The 23,059-nt window shown below is 51.2% G+C and overlaps 1 protein-coding gene across 5 annotated transcripts in view; it reads right to left on the bottom strand.

Moving 5' to 3' along the window:
* Nucleotides 1-2,405: 2,405 nt before the first annotated feature.
* The window catches only part of STK40 (serine/threonine kinase 40), a 41,021-nt gene continuing 20,367 nt past the window's right edge, over nt 2,406-23,059 (bottom strand). For 3 of the 5 annotated variants that reach the window (XM_074976371.1, XM_074976372.1, XM_074976373.1), the window contains 8 exons: nt 22,739-22,882; nt 21,493-21,720; nt 19,878-19,930; nt 11,077-11,192; nt 7,486-7,630; nt 6,890-7,009; nt 6,266-6,350; nt 2,406-5,234 (listed from right to left, as the gene is read on the bottom strand). In XM_074976371.1, coding sequence (XP_074832472.1) covers nt 5,016-5,234; nt 6,266-6,350; nt 6,890-7,009; nt 7,486-7,630; nt 11,077-11,192; nt 19,878-19,930; nt 21,493-21,720; nt 22,739-22,882 — 1,110 coding nt within the window. In that variant the 3' untranslated portion in view covers nt 2,406-5,015. The remainder of the gene's footprint in view (nt 5,235-6,265; nt 6,351-6,889; nt 7,010-7,485; nt 7,631-11,076; nt 11,193-19,877; nt 19,931-21,492; nt 21,721-22,738; nt 22,883-23,059) is intronic. The other 2 variants (XR_012642446.1, XM_074976374.1) reach the window with 2 other exon arrangements.

Below are 23,059 nucleotides of genomic sequence, written 5' to 3'. Positions count from 1 at the left end.
AGCTTCCATAAGCAGGCCAGTCCTTCCCAGTGCTCCCTCCTCCAGCCCTGTGGCGATGGACTGGCCCCTGGCTCAGAGACACCACCACCTTTCAAACAGCCTCTGCCTCTCTGCTGCCTATGTGGGTCTGCTGGGGAACCCTGGGAAGCAGCAGGGCCAGGCTGCCCTGCTTGTGCCAGTCAGGGCCTCCCACCCCAGCAGCTCCAAGTTCTCCCTGCAGGGGAGTTTTGACATTTATTCAAAGCACATGAAGTGCCTGGCCCTGAACTCAGCCCACGGGTGCTGCCTAGCTCCTGGCCCCTGTGCTAAGCTGGCCAGCCAGGCGCTTCCACAGGAGGGCAGGAAGTGGCAGGAGCTTGGACTACCTGGTGCTGATGGGCTGGGGCGCAGCCACTCCCCAGGCCAGGGGTCCAGCTGCATTCCCACACCTCTTGCTCTGGGGAGCTGGGCTCCCACTGAGCAGCACAGGACCACCAGGGGAGAACCACACTTGGGTGCTGGAGTTGTACCCCACTGCCTGGCTCTGACTCTGCTCAGCACTGCTTGCATGGCCCGTATGCCCCACATGCAAATCCTGAGAACTCAGCACCAGTACAGGTCCAGACCGACCCCCAGCAAGGCCCAGGCCTGCCTGCATCTAGCCCAGGGCGCTCGCTGCCCTACGAGGGAAGAGCCAGGAGCAGCTCCACAGAGGACTAGAACAGTTTGTACAGTGGGGGGTGCTGAGAGCCATTGACCCAAGTGTGTGTGATAGAAACCACTTCCAGCCCCCCTCCACCTTAGTGCCAGCTGCCAGCAGCATCTCTGTGGGACCATCCCCACCAGCCCTGCTGATACCATTGAGTCTCCCCCTGCCCTGGAGCCTTCCCTCTACCTGTCTCAGGGCTCCAGCCTCATGCCTGCAGCAGGGCAAACCCCTCACGTGCAGGGCCTCAGACTGTGGCAGTACAACGCTTGAGGTCCCTCCAGCACTGGTGTGATGAAGGGGGCGAGAGGATTTTAGTTCCCTGGTTCGGCTGCATGTGTTCCCTATGGTCCTGTAGCAACCTGCGGTGTGTGCCTCAGTTTCCCTAAGCACACATCAGCTATGTGCTGATGTGTGAGACATCACCACCCTGAAACTCAGCATCAGCAATGGCCCTCCAGGCTCTTTGTAACCCAGGCAACCAGGTGACACCTTTCTTCCCCGGGAAACAGGACAAGGTGTGGAGGAGGGGCTGGGCTGGTTTGAATTGGAACTGGGCTGTGGAGTGGGGCAGTCTTTTCTGGCTGAGGGGGAGAAGGAGGGCCAGGGCCTGGCTCAAGGACCCCTCTCCCCAGGATGGATGGTGCTGATGGCTTCTGGTTTCTGTGCTAAGTGTGTTCTACACTGTGTCCCTGTCGCCTTGTAACCTGTTTGCTCTCCCTGCTTGATTGAATCACATCTGCTTGCGGTTGGGATGTAGGACTGGGGACCCCCTACTCGGACCTCTGGCTGCACCAGCTGCTGCCCTGGAGGGCTCCCTCCTGCTGCACCTCCAGTCAGGGAAGGGGCCAGAGTGGAGATGAAAAGCAACTTCCTTCCCCCCCGCCCCCAACACTAGGCCAGAAATGCTTCCCTCTCCTGCCCCACATGACCTTCACCCCCACTCCCTGTGCCTGCTGTGGGGGGTGGGTCACTGGTCTGGCACCTTTCTCTGGGTGCCGGAGACGCAGGTTCCCAGCAGGAGCAAGGCTTCAGCCACAGCTGCTCGTGTGTCAGGCTGCTCTCTCCAGTACCTGGCCCAGACTGGCCCCCCCGCCGCGAGACTTCTCTTTGCACAGCGCCCGGGCGGCCTGTGGAACTCCTGGCCAGAGGCGGTTGTGAAGACCAGGACTAACAGGGTTCAGGAAGGAGCGAGATGCACGCAGACGGGTTAGGTCCACCAATGGCTACTCGCCAGGATGGGCAGGCATGGTGCCCCGGCTCTGTCAGAGGCTGCAAACAGAGGACAGGAGAGGGAGCCTGCTGATGACTACCTGTTCTGTTCACTTACTGCAGGACACCCAGCACTGGCCCCGGGCAGCAGAGGGGCCACCGGGCTCTGAGCCAGCCTGGCAGCTCTGACGTGCTAACGGAGTGTAAGATACCAGGGCACCTCCTGTGCATGTTCCTGGCTTTGAGTGCCCCCTAGTGCATCATCCCACACACTGCACCCAGGAGCCCAAGGGGCTAGCCCCACACTGGGGGCTGTCCCACAGGCAGAAGGCCCAGGCAGGATCATGCCACACCACTAGTCCCAGCAGGAGGGGGGAGGGGTCCTCAGGGGGACTAGTTCTGCTCCCCCCCCCCACTCCGAGCAGAGTCTCCATCCTGTCCCATTTTTGGCTACTCAGCACGTAGCTGAGCTGGCCAGACCCCACAGAGGACGCTAGGCCGCCTGACGCCAGTTGTACATTATGAAACTTTATTGCTGACATGCAGGAAGAGTTCCGATGTAGTACAAAAATACGTCTGTGTACAAATTTTTTTTTTTCTTTTTTTTTTTCCTTTTTTTTTTTTTTACAATAGGATCCTTGTCTACAGCATGTCTTATGTCTAATCACTGAAACCAACCCAGCAGCTCCCCCACCCCACGCACTGCCATCTCTTTTTCCAGTTCCTTTAGTATCAATGTGTGATCGTTCAGTTTGCCACTTGCGGGAACACTCAGTATTATACAACTGTGCAGAGTCCCCAGAATATTGCTTTAACTTTGGGGAAATAAAAAAACCACAACATGAACAAGTAGCAAGCTAGACTGGGTGGGGAACCCGGGGGGGGGGGGGGCACCTGGAGGTGTGACCATCCACAAATGCTCCTGGACTCGAGCCTGCTGCAAGAACTGTGGAGGGGCAGAGGAGCTGGCAAGAATGGATGGCAGGCGACGTGCAGTGCCCAGGTGCCACAAAACCCCCCAGGGAGGTCTGCCTGGCAGAGCTCAGCCATGGGGGTTGGCTGGTATTCTGGAGCAGCTGATAGCAGGGTCTCTGCAGCCAGCTCTCACGCCAGCTGCACCGAGGGGTTGGGGTGCACACCTGTACGGATCATCTTTGAACAGAATAAATAAGACCAATGGGACCTGAAGCTAATGGCTCATCCAGGCGAGCTCGGCAAGGCTGGTCTAGTCCCTGTTAGTGTTCATAAGTCTAACTTCCCACACACTGGGTTTGCTTCAGGGAGTTCGGAGGCAGAAGACAATGCCCAAAGCTTACAGCCGATATTCCTGCCAAGGAATCTCAGGTCAGCCACCGAGAGCAGCAAGAGGCAGAACCCGCCGACAGACGGCTGCGGATTTAAATACAACTGGGAACAGTCTAAGGACATCACCAGCCTTTAGGCAAGAGAGGGCGACAAGCTACAAAAACTCTGCTACACAGGCTGCTCTTGTGCTTGCTAAAGCAATAGGGGAACAGCAGTGGGTGCTGGTGACTGCACAGACTGAGGCCCATCAGCAGCTCTGCAGATGCTGCTGCTACTTACCACAAGCCCCTGTGTCCAGTGAGCTTTTAATTTGGCAGCCCCAAGCCCAACCTGTGTCCAGCACAACTCCCATCTCCAGGCCAGGGACTGCTGGCTCCTCACATGTGTTATCCCAGCAGCCAGCTCCTAACTCTCCATGCTACTTTTCTGAAATCAGGTGTTTTCTTTGGTTACCACAACTCGGAGAACAGGACATTAAAGCTTCTTCATGCCAGGGCTGCGGGGCTCCAAGCTCCGGTGGGCAACAGTGTGTGGTCAGGTCTAAGGGAAAGACCGGCTCTGCAAAGAAAAACCAACTTCTGGGTTAGTCAGAAGCTGGGATCGGACAGCGTGGGCTGGGAAGCTCTCCAGTGAGAACAGTTCGCTGGCAAGACAGGCATCCAGTTCACAAAACAAGGCTCAGAAATGATCTCTCCTGTTCTCAGCACAGCCCAATGCTTACGTAATGGCATCCAAGGGTGGAACTGGGGTGCCCCTGTCCACGCTAACGCCCAGCCCAGAGGAGCAGCACCAGACGGTGTCAGGACTGGCATGGCGAGATAACTAAACGAGAGCAGACACACAGACACACGCGGCTACAGCCACCCACTCCCTCTAATTCTACAGATTAGTTGGGGAGACTTTTCACATTATAATTCATATCTCTGTACCACAATGAACAGGGAAAACACTAACTCAATTAATGCAAATTTACTGCACCTTAGATAAGCTACTGAAAAAAAATGATTAAATCATATATTCTCAAGAAGCAAAAAGAATCTGACAGGGGAGTCAGGGCCAAGATGGGCCAAATGGGGTTCTGCAAAACCTCTGACCAAGCCTGGAAAGAGACTTTCAGTGTTTGCAACACAGGCCTGAAACTGTCACTTGCATCTCAGCCTGGCTCCACTGCTCAGGAAACAGGCACCATCTCAGCCGTCTACGGTAACTTGGATGTTAACATTCATAGGCAGCTTTAAAGTGCTGTTCTGAAGACACCAGAAACCAGCCAGGGATAGACACAATACAGGCAGTCCAGGTGCTGCATTTAACTTAGAACAAAGATTTCATGCAGATAAAGGGTGGGAGTGGGAGGCTTCAAGAAAAAGTGACTTTCAAGAAACCAAGATAAAATTAAGCTTATTCAAACCATATGGAGCACGTACGACCAGCCAACTCTCCGTCCTGCACTCAGCCACAGCACTTGGGCCACTCTCACTAACCTTCTCTCCCCAGAGGGCTTGCTCGATCCAGAGAACAGCACAGTTAAAAAGACAGAGGTAGATTAAAAGTCATGATTAAAAGCAGATTAGTCATCCAGGCCTGGACTGAAATCAGATTCTGGAAGATGCCAAGAGTTTGCTGCTTCCAAAACTAGCTTTTTCCAAGTCTTCTCCCTTCAGCAGAGCGAGCAGGAATGCGTGTCCCTTAACAGAGCTTGAAGGAGCTGCTACATTATTCTCTATCACAGGGCACAGTATTGCTGTCGAGCTGTAGGAGGCGATGTGAAAGGCAGGCAGCAGGATGGGGCTTGTGCTGTTGGACGCATGGGTAGCTATTTCCGAAGGTAGCGCTGGGCCAGGATGGCCGCATCCAGAGGGTTCATGGGCTGGGCATCGTGCCCTAGGCGACGGACGGGAGGGATGTTCCCAAACTGCCGCTTCTGCAGGAAGCTCTTGGCCTCGTGCAGCGTATTCTTCTCCTCGGCCAGCAGCAGCTGCTGCCTCATGTAGTTCTCGAATTCGTACTGCGAGCACTCTTCCGTCACTTTTGCCTGCAGAGAACACACATCCAGCCAGAGCTGTGAGTGCCAGTCCTGCTTGGGTATGGCCAGCTGGGGTGAGCCTGAGCCCTAGCAGGCGAGCTCTTGGCACCCAGCACAGTTATGCACCTTTGTCAATTCCCTCCTAGAAAGTCCTGAGCTACCGCTGAGCAGGGAAAGCCTTCATCTCTAACCAAAGCGTGCATGGCTCTGGGTGTCCCGTCTGCCGACACGGACGTGTGCAGGGTTCCCAGAAGCCACCATCTGGGCAAAAACAGCAACGGGGCACTCGGGAGCTGTCCTTGGGCAGCAGAGATGCCCCCGCCCACTCAGAGTGGGCAGTGCGGGTGCATTTCACCCCACACCTGCCAACTACACTCGATCGATGACTTTGCAATGTCTTGCTTTGACCACGACTCTGCCACTCTTGCTGAGAGCCCAGTGGCAGCCAGGTTCACTTCTCGCTGGCTTGCCTGGAGCGAGATGAAGGCTCGAAGAGGTGTGCTGGTCACTTCCCACACAAAAGTACTGGCAAAGTGAACAGGCTGTTTATTCACTCTGTGGCAGACAGCAGAGCTGCAGAGGTAGTGCTGCTACCACTTCCTGGCTCTCTGGGGAGCTCACTGACACAGGGAAAATTCAAGTGCAATTGTTAAAACAGAGAAGTCAGAGACCAGAAGTGAAAGCAGCTCCAATAACTTTAGGTACTTTTTCCACTTCTGCCTTTCAGGGCCCATTCAAAAGCACTGTGGCTCCCAGTCCATCTACTGACCACCCTAACTTAAGAGCCATTGCTACAGAGGGAGCCGTGCTGGCCAACGCCACCTCCTGCCTTGCAGTTCTAGCAGCACTCCTTTCCCTGCCTAGGGACATGCTGTGGGGAGTAGGGGAGCCCCGAGACGACACCAGAGAGGTGACTGGAGGGGAAGCGCTGGCTGTCAGAGCAGCGAGGAATTCTCAGCTGGTTATTTGCCCACCACAACCAAACCCTCCTTGTCCATCAGCACCATGTGAAATGAGCTCACTGGTGGCTGCAGCCTCACCTCTTGGGCGGTATCCGGGTTAGCCACCTGGTCATCAATATCCGGCACCACTTGCAAAGGGCCACTTAGCGAGGACATGGACTGCCTGGGAGGGGAGAACACGGTGTTAGCAAGGTCAGGTACAGCCACCCCAGAGGCACTAAACACAGCCACGGCCCACCGCAGCTCTGGCTAGCCAGGCGTCTCTAGGGCACCACTCCAGCAGGTTGCCCCAGAGACGACAGCGACAAGGATGCTACTTTGTGCTTTGTATGGGCAGAAATGAAACTCGCCCCCGGCTGAGTCGCCACGCTGCAGCTCAGGGGTTCTCTGCAGCAGACTCTGCACGCACGGCTGAAATGGGCCCTTGTTGAGGCGTGGAGACAGAGGAGCTTCCCTCCACTCAGTATGCATACAGCTTGGTAACCCGAGCCACCCTTAAATGGCCTCTCTGTCCCACCCACGACTCAGTGCTCTAATCAGAGAGAAGCATCTACCTGCGCCCTTCCTCACTTCTCACCCTAGTTTGACTTTGCAGCTTCCAACCCGTGGGCTGCTGAATTGTCACAGGCAACACATCCCCATTGCACAAGAGACACACCCCTCAGCCCCCAGCAGCACCCCCTCGATGCTCCAAGCCCTCACCACGATGCTATGATGGAGCTGAGGGATTCCAGTACTTCTGAGGCCGTGAGACGCTGCTGCGGGTCCAATACCAGCAGCTTTCGGATCAAGCACACGGTGTTTTCAGAAACCCGCCCATCTCTGCCAGAGAAAAGCACAGTCAGAACAAGACAAAGGCCATGGTGGTTACCAAGCCCAGGGAGCACGAAGGAAGAAGAGCAAGGCAGAGGTGGAGGAAGTACCCAAAGAGTTACTGAGTAAAAATGCAGCTGCTCTGAGTGTAAAAGTCTGCCCCCAAAACACACGTAACATCTTTATTGTGCTCAAGTACCCAGAAGTGAAAGCAGCTGCACTTTTACTCCAGTCACTTTTGGGTCCTTTTTCCACCTCTGCAGCAGGGCAGCGGACGCAGCTGAGGCAGAGCTCAGCAGTCACTCCTGGGTTTAATTCTCGGTGTTTCTAGCTGGGTGCTGCAGTGCTAGGGCCTTGCTCACATTTAGAACAAGGTGCCAGAGCACAGCCCCCGCTTCCTCGTACCCCGCTGTCTGCTGGGACGCTGCCCCCGCACCTGTGCGAGTCCCCACAGACACCGCTGCGCGTGCGCCAGGGTCACTCACTCGGGGATGCTGTACTCCGCTGCCTTGATTTTGCGGAAGAGCTCCTGAGGTATGCTGTCGTAGAAGGGAAACTGGCCGTACAGCATGGTGAAGAGCACCACGCCCAGTGCCCACATGTCACTGGGTTTCCCACGATACGGCCGACCTGGCAGGAGGAAGGGACAAAGGCAGGTCACGCCACGCTGTGGCCTCGGGCTCGCCTGCTCAGGAAGGCGCAGCACACAGCTGAGGAACTGGTGCCCCAGCGAGTTCTTTTGGGTATGAGACAAGCGCGATGAGAATGCTGGGGCCCCCAAGCTCGGCTGCGACCTGTCGAAGGAGTCCCCGGTCAGCCCGCGCACATGATGTGCATGAGAACTCCTGTGCTGCTGCACACTGAGGGGTAGGAAGTCATGCTGCTCTCTGGCTCAGCCCTTCCCCGTCTGCCCGGCAGCTAGTTACCACGGGGCCTGGAGATCACTGTTTGCAGGTTCTTGTAGCCAGATACCATGCAGCAATCCCCAGGAGTGTAGGCCATGGCCCACCCTGCTCCTCCAGGCTGCAGGTCCCAATTCTGGCATCTCCTTGAGTCCTCCCTCCTCTACAGGTGCCCTGAGGAGACCCTGACCTTCTGTCCCCACTGTCATGAGCTGATGATCAGCATCCACCATACCAGGTGCTGCAAGTATTAGAGTATCCTTGAGGCAGGGGCATATTGCACCAACTCGGGTTTTTAAAGACACAGAGGAATCTGTTGGCAAGAGTGAAGATCCCTGCAGTAAGCAGCACAGGGGACCCGGGAAACATCTGATTACCACCACACTGCCCCCGACTCCCTGGCTGTATGTGACCCACCAGCATTCACATGGTGGTGCAGACTCCCAGGTTGGCCACGTATGGCTCAGAGGCACCCAACTTAGCTGACGTGACTCAGCCCTTGGGCAAGCACACAAGCAGAGGACTGCTGAAGTCAGACATTAAAAGGTGCAGCTCAGAGAAGCTATCCCCCATGTCTGGGCATCCCAGGAACCCTCCACTGCAGCCCTAGGGCCCTCCAGAATCTGCTAGAGGAAAATGCTGCTTCAGATTCCTTGGGGTCACATCAATCACGTGCATGACAGTTGAACATTAAGTGCCTGTTGCCGTACCGCTGCACAGGACCAAGGGATCGACTTCCTCTGAGTCACCCATGAGTCACTGCTGCAGCATTCGGTATCCGTACTAATCACTCTGTGCTTTGCGCCGCTCAAGCAGCAGCTCACCCGCCTCCTTGCTCGACGACTTCTCCTTTTGTCAGCCATGAAAGTCAGCCCATCTCTTCGCAGGGGACAGCGCCTTCGAGAGCCCGGAACAATGAGCTGTCAGCGCTGCACCTCCCGTCCCTGCCTGCCTGGGAACATTAGACGTGCCGACAGAGGGAGGCCATGCCACATACAGAACAGTCTTAGAAACCTGACCAACACCTAGTTTGGGAGGAAAATCGGATGGCCTTGGGCAGGGTCTGCTTCCAGGCTTGGAGGGTACCACGGCTCAGGACGGAGGTGTCTACAATTGGCAGATGTGAGGCTTCAGCCTAAGTCTCCCAGCTGGCAGACCCAGGCACAGAAGGGCTACACGCTCCTCCCATTCACTAGGCTGGCTCAGAAGGTGCTCACTCCAGAGGAGTGCATCCCAGCCTAACGGACTGTGCACATTTGCCTGGGAAGGTTCTCTGTCGTCAGGGGCATGGGCTCTGTCCCGCAATGCCTGTGGCATCCTCTGCTCCCAGGGGAGGTCAATGTGACGGGAGGGTGCCTAGAACCGTCCAGGGCTGGTTCCACCAATGGGTCATCCCCATGTTCAGCAACCAGGGAGATTTCAGAAGAGCGAAGAAAAGCTACCAGTACTGCTATGCAGCCCTGAGCAGCAAGGCCAGGCAGAGCTCGGTCCCAGGCCAAATGACTGCAGAACCCCACCAGTAAGTGTAGAGAAACCCCCGTGTGGCAAAGCAGGAGGGCTGGAAACAGCAGCAGGGAGTTCCAAGCAGCTTCTGTCATGAAGAGCAGCCAGCTGAGCTCAGACTGCAGTCCCCTGAAATGCACTAAACTGACCACACCCACCTGGCCACACCACTCCCGGATACCTTGAGAAGCAGGAGAGACCTGCCACTCAGCCACTGCCAATGGGCCTGCCTGGCTCTGGCCCAGGAGGTGTTTCTCTCTGCACCGAGGCCCCGGGTAATACAGAGCCATGGGGCTTTGCCTCCAGGACCACTAGGCTCCTCTGCACCAGGCATCATGGGGAGAAGATGAACAAAGTTAAAAATCCCGCCAACTTCCCCAGCCTGTCCTTCCTGCGCTCCCACCCCCGCCACCTCTGTCCTTGCCCCAGGTGAGCGCAGATGCAGCCAGGCATTGATGGAATTATGCACTACGTTCTAGTGCCAAAGTCCATGGTGAACGCTGCCCCCGGATTACAGCTCAGCAGACAATGGAGAGCTCCCTTCTTACATGCTGGCCGCTACAACACTAGAGATCACTGTCTCCTATAACTCAGAGAGCCTTAAAATGGACCCTGGAAGAAAGCAAATCAAATGCCTCAGACCTCCAGAAGCCTGCTGTATCGGGGCGGGGCCTGCAGAAGCAGACACTCCAGAGCTCTCCTATTCCCACCTGACTGCTGTCACTGGTTTCTCTCTGCTCCCACCCAGGCAGGATGAAGTCAGGGATTTAAAACCCCAAGATTTGTGGGCAAAAGAAAGAGGTGCCTGCCAGACCTTGGGGTGTGAGAGAGAGAGAGGAGACTGTCCCTGCAGGACTCGCTGGCTTCTGGAACGGAAAAAGCACAGACAGAGGGACACACACAGAAGTCAAGCGCTCTCAGGACAGTTGTCAAACACCAGCTTGGGCCAAGCCTGACTCTGAAGCCTTTCAGAAGCAACACTGAACGTTGGAGCACAGTGAGCTCTGTTCTCTCCTCAGCTGTGGTTGCACAGATGTTGGATTCTGACTTGCCACAGAATCCTGAACACGCTTTAGAGCCACCGGTTACTAGGTGCCGAGTGAAGCCACTGCCTAGTCAAATGAAACCACCATCAAGTCTTTGCTATTGCCAATTCAGAGACCAGGACATTAGCAGTCTCCCATCCTCAGCACATGTTCCAATGGGATCTTTAATTTCTTCCAGGACATCCTTCGCAGCCGAAGCAGAAAGGAGCTGTGTGACATCGAAGAGCACACCATGGGGTGAGCGCCACTCTCCCAGGGTGCCTGTGGTGACCACATCGTGGGTCTTGGGTGGGATGTGCGTCCATCAGCCAGCTGAGCTGCTTGGATCCCTCGCAGGACAGAATCAAGAGCACAAAGGTTTGTCCATACCCGGAGCTCGCCAGGATTCCTGACCACTGAGTGCAGACATGCTGATTTCAGAGTAGAGAGCATTGTTCCCGTGTAGCTTAAACTACAAACACTCATCCCCTTCCTGGCTGGCAAACAGGCTAGCTAATATTAGGGTGTAAGAGGATCTCAGAGGCACGTTTCAATAGGAACAAGACTAGACAGATGTCTCTTCCAGTAACAAGAGCAGCATACAAATATAACAAAGCTGTCTGCACAGGCAAGGGCTGCGACCTACCACTGAGGACGTCTGGGCTGATGTAGGCAGGGCTACCTCGCTGATCCTTCAGTAGGTCATCTTCACTCACAAGGTGCTTTCCAAGACAGAAGTTTGTTATGGTTATTCGGTGAGTCCTGCAGAGGGTTACAAGGCAGCAGTGAGCACACACCCCCACCAACCCACCCTTGCAGGAATCCTATAACACACCAAGCAAAGGCTAGCTTTGCACTGGCAGCTGTGGTCAGAAAGCCAGCCCTTTCTAAGGGAGAAGGAATCCAAATGTGCTAAAATAAGACTTGACTTCACATTTGCAAGGGGCCAGGTGTCCGGCTGCACCTCTACACTGGGAGTCCCAGTCTCTGTTGTCAGCACTAAAGACACAAACTTTTTCATTTGAGAAGTTGACCCTCCTTTTCCCCACCAGTCCACAGACCCAGCTCCGAGCTGGTACTCCACTGCAGCAGTGTTTCACCACACACAGCCAGGTTTTCCTGAGCACTCTTTACATGAAAGTACCAGGCACACAGACAGTGGTTGATCAGTAACAAGGGATTTCTTTAGGGAAAATGGTTTTGAGGAAAAGAGGATAAGAACATTTTCACATTAAAATACCCTCGTTTCTACAGGATATCCTGATCTGATTAAAGAAATTCTTTCAGCATAAGCTCATGATGAAATCACCTCCAGGTTACCTGAGCCATCTTAGAATATTAAAATGATAAAGGCCAAAACCACTGTCTAGAAGATGACAATATAATGCCCTTGAAAAGCATTCCTACTGTAGTGCTGGCAGGCATGGAATAAATCAGTCAAAACTGTCCATGAAACATGAATCGCATATCCCAGCAAAGAGTCAAACAAAATCAAGTGTAGGTTGGCAATGGAGAGTTTCCCTCTTATTTTTATTTAAGGAATAAGATTTACGTTCAGGAGATTCGCAGATTCTACTGTCAGAAGAAATTAAAAGTGGAATGCCAAGGGACATGCTGCGGAAGAATGGCAGACCCAAGCTCTGCAACAGGCTCAGTGTTTACATTAACAGACACTAAGATGTTCGGGCCTGCCTGGCTTTCTTTAGATACTGAAATCTGATCGGATTTGTAAGCACACAACCAAGCTGTTGCACTGGCTATTTTGGTGGAGGCCTGAGCTAGCCACAGGTTTTAGTGAAGGAATCTGTTTCCCAGGTGACAATGGTTATGGAAGTTTCATTAGCCTAGGAATGCAGTCTGCGGGTTGCATTTTATAAAGTGACAGGCAGGCAGCTTTGCTGCTGCAGCCAACCCAGGGGTTTCTACAACAGGCACGTCAGGCACCGAAAGAGTCCTTCCAATTAGCCCAAATCATTGGCCCTCTCCACAGCAAGCTACTCCAATGCTTACTCACGAGTCCCTTTTCAACGGCTCATTGTTCTAGATCCTGTGAGCTGCACTCCTCAACTAATGACATTGTTGCTCGAAAACTCACTGTTCTAGACAAGAACGAAGGTGCTGTTACAGATCCAGACTAACACGGCTACCCCTCCGATACTTGTTCTAGACAAGAGTGAACCTTGCATTTATTTGCCAAAACAGTTTTGTACCCAAGCACCTTGGTGTCACGCCAATTGCCTTTCCCTTCTTGCTGGGGAGTACCAGAGGCACTGAGACCTCACACTAGGGTGAGTGTAGTCTCTGCTCTACAGCCTTGGCTGAGAGCAGAGACTTCACTCAGTCTAGTGAGGTCTCAGTGCCTCTGGGTACTATACTGGTAAAGGGCTACATGTTCAGTCCTGACACTTGTTTGGAGTCAGGGTAAATCCCACAAGGACCCCTGGGGAAGTCTCGTTTTGCCTTTTCTTAGTAATCAACAAAAAGAACCAAGATGAAAGTTTATCCTAAAGCTGCAGCTGTTGAACACAGCAGAGAGAATACAGCTCCTTGCACTGAAAGCCATTGACTGGTGCAGGTGAACCACAGAATTCAGTTGTGGCAGGTAATGACTTTTGTATTTGCCTTCGAGTAGGAACTGGGGGCTGCATAGGCTTGTACACACAGCAAGCACGTGCCTGTGCACTCTGGGGGAGAGCAGAGGGCAGATCTCAGGGACGCTTTGCATAAGAGTTTAGATTCCCACAACTTCAATCCAGCTAACAAATGGCTCAACTCCCAGCCAACCAAACAAGCTACATTCTCCTCTCAGATGTTCCCAACACTGCAGGGCAACCCCAGAGCAGCCTCACAAATGGGGGACTAGATTTGGAACCATGAGACTAAAGGCTTCCAAAAAGGTGTTCAACCCAAAGAGCAGAGCAAGCAGGACAACGATGCAATCAATTCACTGCCTTCCTGGAGTCACCCTGAAGACCCTGGGCCTCTACTGCATGTGGATCCTAGGAGACAATTTTGTGGGGGACCTGGCTGGCCAACTCTCCACAGAGCAATTAGGCTTTTGCAGTGCTTTCCTCAGAGTATCCAATTTGTCCTTGCAGCAAAATGCCACATGCTGGGCACTAACATAATCAAAAATCTACAATTTATATTGAATAAATTAATGGGAACGGGAAAACATGTCCATCACAAATAAGCAAAACTTGATAGCCTGCTCGGTTAGTAAATATATCGTCACCTATTAGAACAGATTTTGAGTACCAAAGAGACATTTTATATGTTGCTGGTAATTAGAGTGCCATGCTGACAGTTCGCTTAGTGTGAGGGGAGCTTAGTTACAGGAACAAAGTTGGTTTGACGCAGAATTTGGTTCCAAATTTTAAAAATGGATTTGTTTGGCATGGGCTGCACAGATTGCTTTATCAAAGCTGTAAAACCACAGGACAAATAGACAAAGGGGTTCAACTGCCTACCTCAAAGGAACTCAGGCACCTTTCTTTGAGCAGGGAAAAGTCACAACCTCTATCAGAGAATGGAGATTTAAGACCCACTGTCAGGCTACCACTTCCATTTTAAATGTAAACTTTCCATTCTATTTTAAGTCCTTAACCAACTGTCTCTGTAAAGAAACAGGTCAACAGATAGCTCCCAGGACACCACCGTTACATATACAGAGGGGAAAATGAAGAAATTCACAAGGTCCATACACAGCGCTTGGATTGCAATGAAGGTGATTTGTGCAACTCATTACTGGAATTACAATGAGGGGAAAGCCCACCATACTCCCAGTCGTAGCTACAAACGTTTAAGACATCTTTGGAGCCTAGAATGGAGATTGAGGATTGCCTACTGAAAGAAAAGCAGACAGTCCAAAATCACTGTACAATCAGACTAGCTGCAGGGATAGTTACAGGGGGCACTCAGGCTCTGGCTCAAGGTAGAACAGTGGAAGGAATGGGAAAACGCAGCTTGTGTCATTCCTGAAACTGCTGCATAAAGAGCTTCCATTTAACAATCAGCAGTTCAGCAATAAACTGATTGCCCAGACCAAGGGTTCATCATGGACCACTGAGAATACAGCTATCATTTCTTGCCACCCCAGATCAGAACTTCAGATAGCTGAGGCTGGGTAAAGGATGGAAAGTAACTTCAAGACGTTATGCCAGAGACATGGATGGCCAAACAACCGAACATTACACATATGGATACTGGAGGCAAGGCAGGGACAATACTGTGGCAAGGCAATGCCGGAGCAATCTACTTAAATGGTCTTCACAAAGCTAAGGGAAGCACATGCTCCAAGCATGCCCATTTCCTTGACAAAGTTTGGATCTACGTGAGCATCAGATGCTCTACACGCAGCTTATGTACTCACTGCTATGTGGACTGTGCAGATGAACTACCATGTGGAGGCACTGCTACGAGCTAACAAGCGAAGGGAAATGGAACAGAAACAGCAGTGTAATCTGAGTCAAGTGGAAACACACCCGACCCTGGCACCTTGCCGACTCTGGTGAAAGTGGTGACGTGATTAAGCTATTTTAAAACATTGTCACGGAAATCTTGACTTTTAAAGATTACTTTGAAATTCACTGGAGCTGGTGACGTGGGAACTCAACACCTGACACACCTTTGAGCAGGGCTCCTAAAAGTAGTTACATTCAGGCAGGATAGGTTCATCAATGGCTCTGAGCCAGGACTGGCAGGGATGGGGTCCCTGGCCTCTGTCTGTCAGAAGCTGGGAATGAGCAATAAGAAATGAATCACTTGATGGCTACCTGTTCTGGTCACTCCTGTTTGGGGCACCTGGCACTGGCCATTGCTGGCCGATGGGATACTGGACTAGACGGACCTTTGGTCTGACCCAGTCTGGCTGTTCTTATGGCCATTTTACTTGAAAGGTGATTTAAACACGGAATGCTGAACTAGTCAGTGAGCACATGTTCTGGGTGTACACGCTGGCTACACATAAGAGACGAAGAGCAGAGAGGACATGAATGTTTTAAGTCAATTCATATTAAGAACAGCCTAATGCTGGTGTTCAAAAGGGAACCCTAGGATTGTTACGCAGAATGTCTGAGTCAACTTCTCTGGGCCTAATGAGCTCGGCCATCTCTTCTTAAAAAATACCACCTTTACTTCCACCATGTTTCAACACCTGGAGAAGTCACCAGCTGAGTTTGCCTTGTCAAGGGAAGGCTAGATTTTAGGGACAAAAATGAAAGAAAAGTCAAGGCTGACTATGTCTGCATTAGACAATGCTATAAGGTCGCTGCATTCAGAAGCCTGAGCCCCTGGGTACTCAGTAAAAACCCAGCTTTGAATGAGTGTCAGAACACAGGAATAACTCAAATGATCCTCAATTTTTTTTTTTTTTTATTTTTTATTTTGGGCAGACTAAGATTTACTTGACTGATTCATTGGTGTCCAGGCCTTGCGGTTTAACTGCAGAGAAATGATGGCTTTATTCCCCAAGGCAGTTAATCCCATCCCGGCAGGACTAGGAGGTTTGCTTCAGCACTGTTTGCTTTGAATGAGTCACCTCTCAGTTATGACCCTTTTGACAGATGCTTTTTTCCCCTGTTTGTAGGAACTTGGACTGTGACTCTCACTCTTGGAAAAAGAAGAGAAGCTGCAAAGATCCCCTTAGAATATATGAGTCCACTTTCCCCAAAGAAGGGGAGGGTATCTGGGTGCTCTGATATTCCATGCTGGCCTGTCCCATTTTTATTGTCCAAACACAAACTTAAAAACCAGCTCCACCCTCTCAGGCGTGTACGCCACACGCACTAGAATCGGTGCAGGTAAGAATACACTGGCTCCAACACAGGAAATTCTGCTCTTTGGTCAGTAGAGCAGAAATTGAAAGCCCAAGGGCTTATCTCCACTACAGGCTTTTCCTACAAAAGCTTATCCTCCAATATATCTGATAGTCTATAGGGTGCCACAGGACTTCACTGTTTTTGCGGATACAGACTAACACTGCTGCCCCTTTGATTCTTGTTGCAAAGGGCAAAAGAAAGCAAGCAGACCCTGTCCCAAGACAGGCTAGGAGTACCTATCTTGCCATGAGAGAAGAAAGAGCAAACAGGTGCCTGATATTAAACACAACCTAGAGAGAGACAGAAGCATCAGCTTAGCTGGCACAGAAATGGCTGAACACAGATTTTTCAAAGGAACACCAAGAAGGACCTCAGATTGAGTACAGAGGATGGTGGTGGTGGTGGTCAGCAACGTGACCACACAAACAAACATGGGGCCAATGTGCAACTCACTGGCATGCCTTGCTCCCTGCACATGTGGGGAGCTAATCTCACTTTACTAGCCATGCTTTTACTCTCATCACCCTTGCAGAACCAACCAGGTTCTATTCTGTCTTGCACACTGAAAATGCCAGAAATCTCAACTGCAGCACCTTTGTTACCAGTGATGAGATACAGGGCAATGAAAGTGGAGCTCCCAGCTGAGGTGGAGTTTTGTCAGTAGCTACTAAACATTGCCTGATCTGCAAAGTGTAGAGGTTTTACACCTGTAAGTCAGACAACGAAACCCTGAAAAGTAAAAATAAACCTGATGGTGAACTAGAACTGCTCTGAAGGCGATCTTACATTAATCTAATGCTTTTTTTATCCTGCTACATAGCCTAGACCTGCACGCACCTGAGTGGATGTTATACAGCTAGTTTGATCTAAGCCATGTACAACATGAATAATCTTAGGTGAGCTTCAGTTCAGCATTTGAACATCACAACCCACACAAAAACCCAGGCATTTTAGAACTGCCACACTGTCACAGCTTTTTCGTGACAACTTGCATCTTGTCTTTACTAGTAAAACCCCAGGAAGATCGGCGATGACTACTAGCTTACAGGTAAAGCCAGCATCTCTATCCTTCTCCCTTCAATGTTCTACCAAGATAAGCTTTGTTTCCCAGTCCACTACCCACTCTCCAGTCTGCAGAAAGGAAACTGCTTAGAGGAAGCGTTTAAGGCCAGAAGACCTTCAGAAGACCTGACTTCCTGTAGAGTGCAGACAACGCCCACCTCCTCCTGCACACTTATGTTCTTTGCTACATGCACCTTCTTTCCTAGATCAGTGGAGTTGAAAGCCAGAAAAGACATTAGAACCATCTAGTAGGACTTTGTTTTAAGATTGGTCATAGGTAATTCAAAGGTTTTACCCTGCCTTTTCTATGAAGCAATAACCTTTTGTTTGGCATTAAGAATGAGATTTTCATCAACTTTTCTTAGGAAGCCCCAGAATTAGTATTATAGGCCTATTACCCTTTGGAATTTAGCAGTCACTAAGCTTTGCTGTATTGTGCTGCATAGATGGGATTAACATTAGAAACTGAAAACTAATCTGCAATAAATCCGCCATGTGTATTAAACAGCCTCCAATGTAAGAGCTAGGAATGGATTCAGACTCAAGTCGATCTAGAGTTAGGATATGAAATTCAATCTGGATCATTTGTTTACACAGTCAAATTAGACAATTTACTACCCCAGCTTCTCACAGACCAGCTCTAAAGGCACCACTCTCAAAATGCAGAGGATGGACAGGGCCCTGCCATGTAATAATTTAGGAACATGGTATGTGACCTGATCAGAGAGATGGGGAACGGTGAGCATCGAGACAGGCAGGCTGGCATGCCTAGCAACTGCATACTGCTCTCAGGTGTTTCCTCTTACAGGCCTTTGCTGTACACAAGCATGGCTTGCTTTATGAAAGCTGTTTGACCACAGCTCCCCAAGGGAGCAGAACTGCAGGCTGTGGAACTGCTGGGGCAATCGTGGGTGATCGGAGGACTGTGGCCTGAGGGGCTGGCTCAGAGTGGAAAGAACAGTGTGATTCCATACAGAGAAGGAACAGCCCAAGACCTGCATGTGAAGAGCACCAGCAGGGGTCAAAGCTGCAGTTTGCTTATCATCCCTGTTACTGTGCCCAGGCTCTGAGGGAACTGGGAGGCATAGCAGCTATGCACACGCCTGCCACAAGAGTGATGCTCAGTTCTTATACAGGGACTTTCATCCACCAATCTCAAGACTGCCAACTGCTGACATCCATGTTCTGTAGTGGGTAAACTGAGGCACCGAGACCAAGCCTCTAGACCACAGGGTAACTGCTTGGTGTAGGGAGTAGACACAGTCAGGGGGAACCCAGATTGGTGGGGGTCTGCATACTTCTGGGAGACTTCTACGAACAGAATTTTGGTGGGGGAGGGGAGGGGAGGACAAAATTAAAACTGCTCCTTCTCCCTCACCGTCCCAAGAACAGCAGCCCTATGTACATGAGGGTAGGGGTGTGGGGCAGGTGTCACAGGCCAGGGGAGACTCTCAGACCCCGCTGCAGGTTTGAGGGGGCAAAATTTTTGCCTTAATATGCTGCATGCTGATTCCGGGGCAGCTGGGGAGGTCATATGAGCTATTCAGCTTCCTGGGTTCATCAGTAATCTCCCTGTACTCCAGAGAGATTAAAGGGGAACCCCAGAAGCTGAGCAGCAGATACTGACACCTTAGCTGCCCCAGAACCTGCATGGAGCATAGGAAAAGCTCAGGTTCTTCAGGAAGAAACAGTCACACTGCAACGTCCCCAGGGCGGCTTGGGGGCTGAGGAGGGGACATGCGGCCACAGCTGATGCAGGGCTCCTCTAGTGGGGGTGGGATTTGAGGCTTCAGCCAGTTCAGGGCTCCTCCGGCTAAGAAGGAGGCACTTGGGGCTCACGCTGCAGGAGATGAGTGGAAGGGCTGAAGCCAGAGGCTAGCCTCCCCAAAGGCGGCTATACCTGCTGTCCCTGGTCATGTGACCGTTGATCTGCAGGAGCTGCCAGCTAAGGAAGGAATGGGTACGAAGGGATGGTGATAGGCCCTGCTGTGAGCACAAGGGACTGGACTCTGACCTCTCAAGGCCCCTTCCAGTTCTATGACGTGTGTATACCTCCATGTTTCATTGTGATGGAGTGGGGGATACCTGTGTGTGTGTGTGTGTGTGTGTGTGTGTGTGTGGCTCACAGAGGGTGTGGGGCTCCTGCTGAGGGTAACCCTGACGACCAGGTAACACCTTTGTACTGCAGACAAAGGAGGAGGTGGAGCCTGAGGGGTTTGAATTGGAACTGGGAGTTGGAAGCAGTTAGTCTGGGCTGAGGGAGAGAGAGACAAAGGAGGGGGCCAGGCCCCAGCTCTGGGGGCCCCTCGGGGCCTCCTCTCCCCAACATGGATGGGACTGGCTGTCTCTGCCTGCTGCACTAACTCCTCTGTACGATGCTGTGTCCTATCGGCTAATAAACCTGCTGTTTTCCTGCTGAGTGAGACTCTTCTGCCTGCGAACAGGGTGCAGAGCTTGGGGGACCCCAGAACCCCATCACATTCATTACAAGCTTTGTTTCACTCAAGGAAATCCCTTAAGGAAGCACCACAGGAGAGATGCACAAAATGCCCTTGGAATCACTTACCTTTTGTTTAGCACCATGTTTCCTAATTTCAAGTCTCTGTGCACAATGTTTTTCTGTAAGACAGATTCCATATTACACTCAGACTCATATGAACACGCATCCTCAGAGCCAGTTCCGCTCTGGCCCAGTGCTTATGATGTGCAAAGCACTCATCCTATTTTAGAGATTACCTCACCCTCTGATTAGAGAAAATCAGAGGTTCCTGCTCTCAGCCTGCTGGATTTGTCACTGTGAGGTACAATCCCAGGGTTACTCCAGCATACAAGCAGCACAGAGATAGAGCTGGATCCATTCACACTCAGACTGGCAAGGCAGCGTCTACAAATTTTGCTGAAGCCCAGTTTGGGGTTCTCTCGTGGATTCTGGGCTTTAGAGCTCTACCCAAGTCATATACCCTTACCTGTCTGAGGTCTAGAGCTCATCACCTAATGCGTGTAACCAACTGGGCGCTGGGCCCTACGACAAAGTGCAAGGGAGCCCCAGCTCTGCACCCTGGAGGGGCTGGGCCAGTGGTGGTCACCCTCTAGTCCCACCAGGACTGTGGCAGTTGGGTGGAGCTGTGCTACCAGCACTTCAAAGGGGCACGGCGTCCAGAGCTCTGGGCCTTCTTGAAAGGCAGGCCCCTGGGGCAACAGTTTCCTTTGTCCCCCGCACCCCAACACCAGCAGGCCTGAATGTGGCGACACTCGGATGAAATTCGAAGTGCTAGCGTGGCACTGAGGGAGTATCCTGTGCCCTTGCACTATGCTCCATTCTTGTGGCCGGGATTCAAAACTGCTGTACAATTTGCACCTCCTAAAACCAGCACTTTCTGGTCCAGCAACATCCCTCATCCAGCAGGACCAGGGATGCTCCTGAACCAGAGAGGTGGGGCAGGAGGGCTAGCTGAGCCAGACTCCCCTGGCAGCCTCGTTTGGTACCACTGAGGTCCAAAGAGTGCTGCACCAGGGAGAAGCAACACACAAAAGAATCCTGCTAACTCAGGTGTGCTGCATTGCAAATCCAACTGAAGCTGCTGTGCATTTAGTCTGGGAAATCCTTTTGAACGTGCGCGTTCATTAGCTCACTGGCAAGGCTCTGCTAAGGGAAGCCGGATGTCGCTTTTTACAGCGTAACAAGACAAACCTCAGTGGAATCTATTTTTATAGCACAGTAATTTCCAGTTCATTGATTTCCAACTATAGCAGCACAGGGTTTTTATTTCAGAATCAATTTTTATCTAATGATTTATATTGCTTCCATGGGAAAAAGCTTTGGAGCAGTTCCTGGATTTGATTAGCCTCAAGCCAGGATTTTTTTTTTTTTTTTTTTTTTGAGGTTAACTGTTTTGTTCCCCTGACTTCCATCTAATCCAACATCCCACTCCCCTTAGCCAGCAACTTTGGGGCCATACGTAAACCGCAAGAGAGAGAGGTGAAAGGCTGGTATCTATGGCTCAGAACACAGAGGTTCATGCAGTGCTTAATGTCTAAAAAGACTTATTAGAAGAGAACTGAGACATCCATCCTTTGCAATCCCTCTGGCTGCTTACAGGATGAAATTTTATGACATTTGGCATGTTAATTTGGGATGAAACTCCCCCAGGACACACGCACAGGCTACACAGAGACCATACCTTGTGTAATGCTTCCACCACTCGTACCACATCATAGAATATAACGACCGTCTCCCGCTCGCTGAGTCTCTTCTCTTTAATGACGTAATGCTGCAGGTTGATTAAATCTGCTGTCTTGTCACTGAAATCGTGAGCACAGAGACAGTCTAAAACAAGGCAAATACGCTTCCTCATCTTCCTGACCATTCTGTTGGTGTCCAGATCTTCGACAATTTCACAAGTTCGGTCCTGCAGCGGCAAGGGAAGCAAGGAAGGGAGTTCAAACAAATGGTCTCGTTTGCATGCACAGAGGCATATTTATTACGTAGTGAACCTGCATTAGACTAAAATGGCCTTTTACATGGTCGCAATAAGCATAGAGAAGAGATTACATGAGATTTATTTCAGATTAGCAAGTAAAAGCTTAGTTCGTATTCCCTGGCCTGAGTAGTGCAGAACTGATACTCAGTGAAAATCCACTCATCTACTCAACACAATGAAAACTGCTCAGAAACCAGACACAGGACTGCAATGGATGTAGCTGGACCCATTGGTTACGTTACAGCACAGGCAAAGCCTGGAATGCAAACAGGCTGTTGACAAACATTTAGCCAGCAAGCACATCACAGCTAACATCTCTTATCAGCCTGTCAGACTCAATACATGACTTGTTTCAGAGGTGTTGACAGCCCTGCAACTGGTTCTCTTAGGGACATTTAATTGCTAATTAGCACATTTATAAATTTATTTTAACACGTGGAAACAACAACTTGGAAACTTATCTGTTGTTGAACTGGGAGAAGCTGACCAATTACAGGAGCTGGAAAGCAGCTCACATTCTAAAATGGTGCTTTTCTAATCAGCACAGGCTGACCATAAGGCAACTCCATTTTCCTAGAGCAGGACCATTCTAGGTACTGCTGTAGCTGTTCTCATATTAAAAAAGCCTCTTCAGACAGACTCATGTTTGTTCTCACCTTAACCGACTTCTCAGTGTTAAGCAGCACAGGAAGGCTGGCTCACAAGTGCATATATTAAGACCTGTGTGCTCTCATAACCTAATACATCATACATCTTATTTCATCGGTATTTAACATACAACAGCCTCTGCGGTACACTTGCTTGAAGAGGCACCGACTAATTGTGGCTTGCTTGCTGATCATTCTCTATGAATGAGAATGTCACTGGGAGTGGCGCATTCCCCAGAGAAGTGGCTCAGCTGCAGTTGCCAGCATCCTCAGTGACCCTGCATGGCTGCTGGCCGTACCTGAAAGAGCCCATGATGGTGAACCACTCCATCCTGATTGTGCAGAAGGGAAAGGAGAGAGTACTCTGTGTGCAGCAGCATCTTGCCCTGTCGCTCCTCCTGGGTTTCTATTCCTTTGTCTCCCCTTTCCTCTAAAGTAAGGATCTTTGGGAAAGGAGGGAAAAAACCTTATTCTTAGAGGGTAAGCCAAAGTGCCCCTCCCACCCCCCCAACCGTGAGGTACAGCTGTACATTTTAAACCTTCCCCGGTGCACTCAACAGCTGAATGGAATTATACCAAGGCTTGATTTAAGTGCTTGCCACAAAGCATCTGAACCAACC

The sequence above is a fragment of the Carettochelys insculpta genome, chromosome 24 (assembly GCF_033958435.1).
Source record: "Carettochelys insculpta isolate YL-2023 chromosome 24, ASM3395843v1, whole genome shotgun sequence".
Taxonomy (NCBI): Eukaryota; Metazoa; Chordata; order Testudines; family Carettochelyidae; genus Carettochelys; species Carettochelys insculpta.
The sequence above is the reverse complement of the archived record's forward strand: the minus strand, read 5'-3'. Positions and strand labels throughout refer to the sequence as shown.